The sequence below is a fragment of the Cinclus cinclus genome, chromosome 2, assembly GCF_963662255.1.
Source record: "Cinclus cinclus chromosome 2, bCinCin1.1, whole genome shotgun sequence".
NCBI classification, from domain to species: domain Eukaryota; kingdom Metazoa; phylum Chordata; class Aves; order Passeriformes; family Cinclidae; genus Cinclus; species Cinclus cinclus.
Genome location: NC_085047.1, coordinates 56,219,141 through 56,229,183, shown reverse-complemented (window position 1 = coordinate 56,229,183; position 10,043 = coordinate 56,219,141). Strand labels below are relative to the sequence as shown.

At 44.9% G+C, this 10,043-nt stretch overlaps 1 protein-coding gene across 4 annotated transcripts in view; it reads left to right on the top strand.

Moving 5' to 3' along the window:
• Window positions 1–6,707: 6,707 nt before the first annotated feature.
• The window catches only part of RB1 (RB transcriptional corepressor 1), a 72,234-nt gene continuing 68,898 nt past the window's right edge, over window positions 6,708–10,043 (top strand). For 3 of the 4 annotated variants that reach the window (XM_062487702.1, XM_062487701.1, XM_062487699.1), the window contains exons 1-2: window positions 6,708–6,837; window positions 7,011–7,128. In XM_062487702.1, coding sequence (XP_062343686.1) covers window positions 6,749–6,837; window positions 7,011–7,128 — 207 coding nt within the window. In that variant the 5' untranslated portion in view covers window positions 6,708–6,748. Of the gene's footprint in view, window positions 6,838–6,990; window positions 7,129–7,454; window positions 7,458–10,043 lie in introns of those variants that run through there. The other variant, XM_062487700.1, reaches the window with a different exon arrangement.

Genomic DNA, 10,043 nt, shown 5'->3' with positions numbered 1-10,043 from the left:
GATAAAATAATTTGTTTTAAAGGAAGTTTCCTAAATACACAATACTATTTTTTTTTTTGTCATCTGCATGTGGCTTAATTTACAGATTGGTCCTGGTGTAAGTGCCTTATATGTAAAATGAAAAGTGTAACTTGCTGTATTCCAAAGCTAGACTTTTTAAATCCATTTTTGATGGTGCATGGCAATCATGAACAACAAATAAGGGCTCACATGCATACAGGCTAGATGTTAATGTATAAGTTATATTTACATAGCTGCACTTCAGTATAAGTGCAAGCAAGCTGGAAAACCTGCTGGGAAAACTTTAGCTACAGACATTCAGGATGTTGCAATTGTGTGCTTGCAACAAAGGTCAAGTATGTGTCAGCACAAGGCCGCTGGTTCGTTCTTTGGATCCCTGTATGATGCAAGATTCATGCTGAAGTACTTTTAAGGATGTTTTCTACCTTTTCAAGAGCATTCTGTTCCTATTTTCCCTAAGTTAAATATGAAACTTGTTAATTTGTAAGCAAGCTTCATCAGGTCTCTAACTTGTTTTCAAAATAAAACTGAGTAGCCAAACCTGGTGATCTGTGGTTTGCCCTTTAATGGAGACACCAGCAAATGAGGCTGCTGAAGGGGTGGTGGAGCAAGGGGAGAAACAGATTTGTTCTTACAGACGGGAGGTTTCTATGATCATGCTGTATGCCTGCCCCTAACAGCTTTTGAACCCATTGGAAGGAAATTTACTTTGATAAGCAGTGTGAAAATAAGTGTGGGGAAGGAGGGAGAAACTCATGTGCACTGAGGAAAAGTTCCCAGCATGCACTCATGTGTTATTCAATGTGAGGCAGTTTGTGTAGGAAGACAACCTAAAACACCCAGAGTGCAGCTCATGTTGGAACTTCTGCCCTCTTAGGCCAAGTCAATGAAGCGTGGGACACAAATCCATGGAAAGAAAGAGCTCTTGGAGATGCTTGAGGTTTTTTTCCTTTTTAAATAATGAAGTCTAATAAATACAAGTTTAATAATAGTTAAGAGTCTAATAAACAAAGATAGCTGTGCTGCACTGAAGAAACCACATTTCTAGCCCAACGAATTCCAGAAAAGGGTTGGTGTAAAAATGACCTCATTGGACAATTATCTTTGCAAATAGTTATAAAGCTCCTCATAAAAAAAAAACAACAAAAAAAAAACCAGTCCTAATGCTGAGACATACTGTATTATTGAAGCAGCAAAATCAGTATCCTGTGCCACCATGTGTAGTTGGTGGCTGTGTTGCTCTCTCATAGGTCCCAAAGAACCTCCAATGTTCATCTGGTCTTCACATGAGTAAAGTTGTTGCGACCAGTCAATGTGATCAATGCAATCTGGGCTTGCAAAGCACAGTAAAAGCTCCAAGGCCTCTCTCCTCTAGCTAAAGTCTTGCAGCTTTAGTAAAGAGGCACAGGGCAAGTTCTGGCATGAAGAAAATCCTTTGGGTTTGCAAGACTGAAAATGCAAGAGTTTGGTTACCTGATGCCTGTCAAGGTGTGTACGTGCATTTTTTTCATATGGGTTGGGTGGGAGGATGGAGATCTGACACATCAGTGTTAGCAAAAGCTTGTGGTTAGAGACATCAGCAGAGCTGCACTCTCACTGACATTGCGTGCTCCAGTGGTAGGGGGAGATTTTATTGCTGTGGAGGAAGCAACAAAGAAGAGCCTATAGCGCCATTGTCACACCAGGGGTTTTCCTGGAATGCTATACACAAATGTTTTCACCTAATATTTCACTGCCATGGATTAGTAAAGAATGTCTTTCTCTTAGACCCACTCACAGCAAAAAGAAACAAGGTCACGGGTTGGTTTAGTTCAGAAAAAAGCCTATGCTCACTCACTACGGTTGCTAATTTTCAATTGGTTTTCAGGTTGTTGGTTAAGATTAATTTGATTCCTAAGAACTACTTCCAGGAGAGTGCATTCTCCTTCTTGTGGGCTTAGGAAATCTTGGAAGTGGCATGGGAAACATCCTCGCTGACAAGATGGCCAGCAGCAGGATAGGGTGTTGCCTATGCCAGAGCGCACTTCCTCATGTGGTGAGAGGAGAACTGAGGGACTGAGAAGGATGGGAAGGGAAGGACTGCAGCAGGGTCCTTAATGTGGCTGTGTAATTGCAAGCAACAAGAGGGCTGTCGTTTACTTGCTGATCTTTATTTCATTACCAGTTGGCAGTACCAGCTGAAATGAACTGCCCTGCAGAGGGGATGCAGGATGCCCCCCCTGCACCCTCCAGGGACAGAATGTACCCAGGGTTTGAAGGGCTTTGCCTGCTGAGGACACAGGGTGGCACCTGTGTGACAAAGCACAGGGTGTGATGCAGCTGTACATGCAAGGGCATGATTTAGACTGATACCCAGAAACCTTTGTAAGCAAGGAAAGCCATACCAGGAATGATCATTTTTGTCTGATGTAATTGCCCTGTTACTAGGGCTTAATCCGATAAATTGAATCAGCCAGGGATTTTATTTTTTAGTACCCTGAATCTCAGCACTGATGCAAATCTGTTAAAACAGACACAGCTCTGACAGCCATTCTCACAGAGAACAAGAAATGTGGAAGGTCCATATAGGCAGTTACGATTCTTCTGTAAATAGATAAATACAACTGCATAAAAATAGAAAAAAGTGACACTCAAGTCTAAAAGCTTTGATCAATGCAAAACCTCACTGATTTCCATGCAAAATAACTAGAAATGTCTGTGAAGTGTTGGGGATTCGCACATAAGAATCATTTACATGCAGACATTTCCCTACCCTTCAGATTCCACTGGCAGTTGGGTTAAATGCTTTGTTGATAGAGATTCCTGCCTTAAACTCAGCACCACAGTCCTGTGAGTTCAGCAGTGCCCTGTGTAGTGCTCTGAGAAGAGCAAGCCACAGATGTGCCTAACTGTGGAGTGAAAAATACTCCTTTTATTAATAATGTTAGCATATAGAGAGAGGCTTTGAGCTATTAGAAGTGGCAACATCTGACAGATACCTCTCATCTTAAAGAGAAACGGGTGGGTGTTTATTATGGTCCCTATGGATTTTACATCACTGTAGAAATACTAACTTACAGAAAGGGTTTTTACTCTTCATATCTCAAGCTGTGTATTTGTGTAGGAAACAATGACACAGGGGTCAGGCTCACCACTGCCAAGAGGCACAACCAGTCAGTTTCACCCCATCACCCCAGTAAACCCTTTCCAGCTTAAAGGCAGAGCAGGTGCCAACGCCATCACAGCATTACCAGGGGAGGTGATGCTGGGGAGTGCAAAGGGCCTGCTCAAGCCATGGCCTGAGTGTCCCTGAAGCTCTCCTGCAGTGAGACTTTTCACTTGGGTCTGTCTGCTGCACCAGGTACTTCTCCGGCAAGGCTCTTCTAAAGGCCTGGGGCCTGTAGGGCAGCAGCTGAAGAGTTGGCCTGAAGGTCTGTCATCTCCTTGCTCCTGTTAGCACTTGTGCTGGGGCTTGAGAAGGACAGCTGGGCTCCAGGTGACACTGATGGCAGAGGGCTGGCAGCAGCTACACTGTGCAAGGAATGTGAATGCACAGAAAAGGCTGGCCAGGAGAGGCTATGTCCCCTCCCTGGCCAACCCTGCCTGTTACATGCAGGAAAATGGGTGTGATACATGCAGACATCTTCATAATCCTTGAATTTTGCAGCCTATGTGCTTTATTCAAGCGGAAATTCTGCCAATATTTAGTATTTGGACTAATATCCAGAAGCTCTCAATTTAGTGTGTTTTTAAATGCATATGTTTTGGTTATGCAGCTTCAGAAAACTGATTTTACTATAATTGAAATCATGGCTTTCATTCCCACTGGCCATTACCATGAAACTACAGCAACAGTTCTGAGTGAAAAAAATTAAGATAATAAAATTACCTAAGGTTGTGCAGCAGCTGGAAACAATGAGTCAGGACTGTCTTAACTGGACAACGTTTCACATATGTCCATGACCTATACTCTAAAAGCAGTTGTAGCAAGATGTTTAGAATAAAGATTTTGTCAGGTCAGATGCAAAAACTATCATTAATACTTTTATTTGGCATTGCAGTGTTTCCTTTGCTTCTTTTTTTTTCCCCAGGAGGATCTGATTTTTTTTCCTTTCCTTTGTAATTTTATTGAAAAGTCTAAAGGCTTCATTTAGAAGATGTTTTAGAATACAGGATTAAAACATTCAAATCAGTGCATCTTAAAAGGAGAAGGGGGAAAAGGTGCAGCAACTTAAATATGGTTTTACAAAAGGATGTGCCTTTCTTTGGAAATAAATACATGCTAACTCTTCTTATTGCAGTTTAGATGTAGTTACTATATTCAAGGCTTTGGGATGGATTATTAAAGGCTATTGTTGCTTCATTCATCTGCTGCCTCCCTTTGTCTCCCTCCAGCTGTAACTTGAAGCATTCTGAGTTTATATTTTGGTTTTACCTGTTTATGGAAGGGAGCCCTAAGAACCTTGCTTGATGAAAAAGTGCATAAAATTTGACTTGAGAAGGTGCTTGGTGCACTTAAAATTAAAACAAAAATTAGTATTTACACTGAGGCTGGTTTATGAACTCTTTAAAAGGAGCAATGCACAGAGGGCCATGAGACAAATTCTTTGCCTGCCATCTGGCCAATGCAGGGCCTGGCTCTAACAGCATGTTAAAGCAGCTGTGAGGGAAGCCACCCAGGAGGGTGTTTCCTTCTTGCTGACAGCTGGCCTGGTCTCCACTGGCTGTGACCAAGTTTTCTGAGATGCTTTGCTCTCATTTTAAATTCTTATGTGCTCTTAAAGCTAGTTGTGAGGAGAAGGCGATGGACTCAGCTGTGGTTTAGGGGTTCAGCTTACTTTTCCAAGCTGGTCTGTCTACTTGTCTGCGGTTCAATGGTTGCTGACAGACAGTCCTAAACCCCAAACCTTCCACGGCATCTGGTACCATCTGAATACAAAAAGTATTTAAATGTGCTTAGAAGCAGGGTAAGATTACTGCTACAGTTTTACCAGAATCATAATCAGGGGTGTCCAAATCCCACTACAGTTTGCAACTCAAACATTTCATGTGGAGTTTATGTACTTTGATTTGTTCTGTATTCACTTTTCTGTAATTGGTTTAATTCTAATTACAAAGCAGAAAGCCAGACACTGTTTTCCTGTTTTAAGTTAATGAATATAAAGGAAAAGTCTGAACAAATTACTAAAATGTATGAATGTAAAAATACTAGTGAATTTTAATTGTATAACATATTAATGCTCATGCTAATTTTTGTTTGGGTTTTTCTAAAATCCAGAGTTTTGACAGCAGTCTCACTAAAAGTAGTTGCTTTACAGGCAAATGACAGGTATGTGCAGGTAGTAAGAATCCTTATATACAAAGATTTTTCCTTTTCTAAGAAGTCATCATGTAAGTCTGAAAATAAATGTGCTTGCTTGGAGCAGAGATTGGCCTTCTAAATATGAGTATGCAATTGCAGACAACAAAGCAGATTTTTAAGATCTTTGAATCAGGCCACTGGCGATTTGAATTTCATTGACTTAAAATGCAGGCGATGCTCACAGCCTGAACTTTTTACATTAAGTGTAATTCGATCACGCTGTGTAAAAAGTAACATTTCAGTTAGGATTTGGGTCCAGAATGTCAGATTGAGAGGTCACTGAATCACTGAATCATTTAGGTTGGAAAAGACCTCCGAGATCATCGAGTCCAACCTTTGACTGGTCACCCACCACCTTGTCAACTAGACCGTGGCACCAAATGCCTTCATACCTAGTTGTTTCTTGAACACCTCCTGGGATGGTGACTTCACTGCTGCCCACGGGGCAGACCATTCCAATGTTTAACAAGGCTTTCCCTTATGAAATTCCTCTTGATGTCCAACCTAAACCTCCCCAGTGCATGCCCACTTGTTACCTGTGAGAACACGCAAACCCTCATCACTACAGCCTTTGCTCAGGCACTTGTAGGGAGCAGTAAGGTCTCCCAAGCCTCCTTTTCCCAGGTTAAACACCCCCAGCTCCCTCAGCCTCTCCTCACAGGACTTGTGCTCCAGACCCTTCCCCAGCTCCGCTGCTCTTTTTTAGACTTTCTGGTAGTGAGGAGCTGGACACAGGTGAGATACAACTCCACCAGTTCTGAGTACAAGGGGACAGTCCTTGCCCTGCTCCTGCTGTCCACACTGTTGCTGATACAGGCCAGGATGCCATTGGCCTTCTCGGCCACCTGGGCACAGGTGACCAGCGCCCCCAGGTCCTTCTCCCCTGGGACACTTTCCAGACACTCTGCCCCCAGCCTGTAGCTCTGCCTGGGTTTGCTGTGTGCTGGACCCGGCACTTGGTCTGGTTGAACCAGCGGTCCTAAAGGATCTGCACTTCCTGCCCTGCTCCGCACCTGTACAGTTATCCTGTATAGTTACCCACATCTCCGCGTTCCTTCCCATCTCACGGACAACATGTACCGGCTGCCGGGACTTGCTGAGTACCTGCGCCGTGAGGCAGGGCCGCACCGCTGTCCGTGTCGCGGCCGAGGGCCCTCCCGGCTCGGTGAGGCCGGGCCGCGGCTCCGCCTCGGCCGCTCGGTCCCGCCCCTGCCCGGGGCCGCGGGAGGGGCGGAGGCGCGGCCGCCGGCGCGGAAGTGACGGAGAGGGTGGGTGGCTGTGACGCCGTTTTCCCGCGGTTCGGGCGGCGGGCGGGGGCCGGGAGCGGGAGCCGGCGGCCCCTCGTTAGTGCCGCCGCGGCGGGCGCTCCCGGCAGCCGCTCCCGCCATGCCGCCCAAGCCCCCGCGCAGGGCGGGCTCCTCCAGGACGCAGCGGCCCAGCCCCGACGGCGGCTCCGCGCCGCCCGCCGCCCCCCGGTAAGCGCCGCCCGGGCCGGGAGCGGGCTGGGGCAGGGCGGGCCGCCCGCGGCTCTCGGCGCCCGGGAGCCCGGGCTGTGGGGCGGTGTCACTGCGGGGCGGCTCTGGCACCGGGTTCCGCGGTCGCCCCGCGGTTCGGTGTTCCCGCTGGCCATGTGTGATGCTTTTCCTAGGCTCGAGGTCGGCGAAGCGGACTTCGTCGTGCTCTGTGATGCACTGAAGGTGTCGGAGAGCGTGAGGGAGAAAGCGTGGAAGACTTACGAGAGCCTGTCGGCAGCGGATGGAGCTCTGGTGAGTAGGGGCTGCTCGTAGCATCCATCCATCGCTCGGCAGTAGTGTCTGTCCTGTGCTCCGGCTCAGATACTGAGCCGTAACTTCTCTGTAGCGGCTGCCGAGGGTCCCACAGCCGAAGCTCGCATAGTGTGTCTTAGCTTTTTCCAGGTGAAGGTAGGCTGAAGTGGGATGTTGCCGTGTTCACGTCTGTGTGAGCTAGCTTCTGTAGCTAGTTCACTTTTTTGTTAATGTTTTTATAATAAACGTACGTGCTCAGAAGTCCTTTTAGAGTACTAACAAGTAACGCTAGAAGACAGCACTATGCAATCAGCTAATTAATCGAGCAAGTTATTTGAAATATGTCTTAGTCAGCTTTTTACATGTTGTCTTGTGTGTTTCTGTGTATTCTTCTCCCTCTGCATCCTTTATGAGGCTGCAGAAAAGGTATGGAGTTAACTATTGTAGAAACAGGAACTTTTTTTTTTTCCTATTGCATAATGTTAACCTGCGCTTACCATTGAGGCATTTCCGTTCGAAGTTAGTCATTGGGCATGAGTAAACAGATTAATAAAATGTTAGGCCCATTCTTGATTTTTGCTTTTCATTCTCCTTAGTGTGGCTACTGTGTCAACAAGTTGTCTCAGAGAACAGCTATAATACAGCTAAATTGTGGCAGAAGATTTTTGTTATAAGAGTCCAGATGCAGTTTTATAATACCTAGCTGGGTGTTATTCCCACTGTGTGGACTTGCACTGATGTACGTGTTCTGATTTTTGCTTACCCTTCTGCAACATGAGCTGGCCTGCCACAGCTATGCGGTCACTACCAATAATTTATTATCTGTGTTTTTTAAACTGCAGTGTGGATGTATCAGGTCTTGATGCATTCATGTCACAGAGTAATCATGGCATGGAAGGGAGACTGTGCACAGCTCTTTCAGTAACAGATACAGTTTCTGGTCATGAATGTTCATAGGATGCATTTACCTAAAAGCATAGTCAAGTTCCCTTACAAGAATTAAAACAGGAGTAGTCCCTTGACTGAAACAGAAACAAGGCAGGTTTCAGTATAATTCTGTAAATTTCATTTACAGGTAAAGTGCTGTTTTCACTGATGATTACTTAGCAGTGGCCAGATAGCATACGTGGTGTTTGAAACCTTTCGGCAAGTGAAGATTGCTTCTTTTACTTATTCAGAACCAGACCTGCATTATGATATATAGCTAATATCTTTTTTTTCACTTAAAACTGATTGCTGAGAGCCTTTCAATGTACAGAGGAAAAAACAATCTACATTATATTGTGTTTCAATCCAAGGCCTGTTCTTCAAACTTACAAATGTATCTGCAGGTTGTTGAAATGAGTAAGCTGTCGAGTGTGTGCCTCCATGGGGACCTGGAAGGCACTGGAGTTGCTACTTCTAGCTGAGAGCAGGCTTCATCTGACTCTGAAGTCAAGCAAATTAACAGCCTGGCTAATTGCTGCTTCTTTTCCCAAGTCAGGCTGTTGTGGTAAGGTGGGCTTCTCAGCATGACTCTACTTCAAGTTGCAGCGGTTCAGGAGGAGGCTGCTCTTTTCTTCCTTCTGGTAAAGGTATTATGTTGGAGGTGCTGTCCCAGGGTTTTTCCTGCAAGCGCCAGCTGCGTGTGTCTCAATCAGTGAGGCTCAGTAGTAACCTGTTCAGTTCTGAACTGGAGCAGAAGCTGCATAGCAGCTTTCTGTTTTCAATCAAAAATTTAAACTGCAGGCCACCAATTGAACAAATACTTACCAGAACACTTTAGCACTGTAGGTGGTTTAACTTGAGGAATCATAAGGCTGTTGATGGAAATAGAGGTAGCATCTAAGAATCCCCCCTCTCAAGCCATTTACAAAGACCTGACACCTTGCCTTTCTTGCCTCACTGGCCTTGTGTTTTGTGGTTATTGTTAGAATTGTGCCTCCCAAATATCTGAGGATGTGAAGGGCACTTGTAATGGTAATTAGGAAGCAGCATGGCCCAGACCTTAGGTACTGCAGTAACTGGTAGATTCTCGGGGTGCAGATGTGGGTTTGGATGTAGACTGAACATCTGCTGTATCTGCGCTCAGTGAATATTTAGTGACTTGAAATGAAAGAATCTTGTAATACTGTTGCTTTGGATGCAAGTGCAGAGACTGTGCAAACCAGGTACATGTGGCTTAAAAGTATAAAGCAATTATTTTTGGTGGGCATATACACAAAAAATTGCTAGAACATAGTGAACTACCAGCCTAAAATGTGCCTGTGCTTAAATGTGAGCTTTACTGACCAGGCAGGCATCATCCAGGATGAGAGAATTTATCTGCTCCTCCCTGGAATGAATGCAGTGCCCACTGGATCCACTGCTTTTTTTCCTTCAGGATGTCACACCTTTCCACACTGATATTTTTTCTTTTGAGCACTTGAGCTACTAGTGATGATACTGTGAAATTTCAGCTTTCTTATCTTGTACTTTCTTTCTGTGCACTGTAGCTTTCCTTGCAGTGCTCTCCAGTTATCTGTTTCCACGGTGTGTGAGTCAAGGATATGCAGTTGCACCCTATTGCAGCTGGGCTGTGAGTCCTTGAAATAGCTGAAGCTCTTTTAGAGCTGTAGAGGAGGAGAAAGGTGATGAGCAAAAGATGGTAACACAACTTTTCTGGAATATGTGGCTGACTTGCAGTTGTAAAAACTAGATTTGCAGAGAGGGATTGTTCAAAAGCACTACAGCTGTGTGTTAAATATGGTGGTGTTCCCCTTCATAGTGGGAGAGCATTAAAGCTTTCCTCTGTGACAGCCAAGTTTAATGACATTCTTCTACAATAAAGTGGTAACTCAAAATCTCTTAGAGCCCCAAATGCTGAATCAGCACTCTTGGTGTGTGTGGGGAAGGAAAGTGTCTTATGTGTAATCAGAAAGATGTTTCTTTTTAAA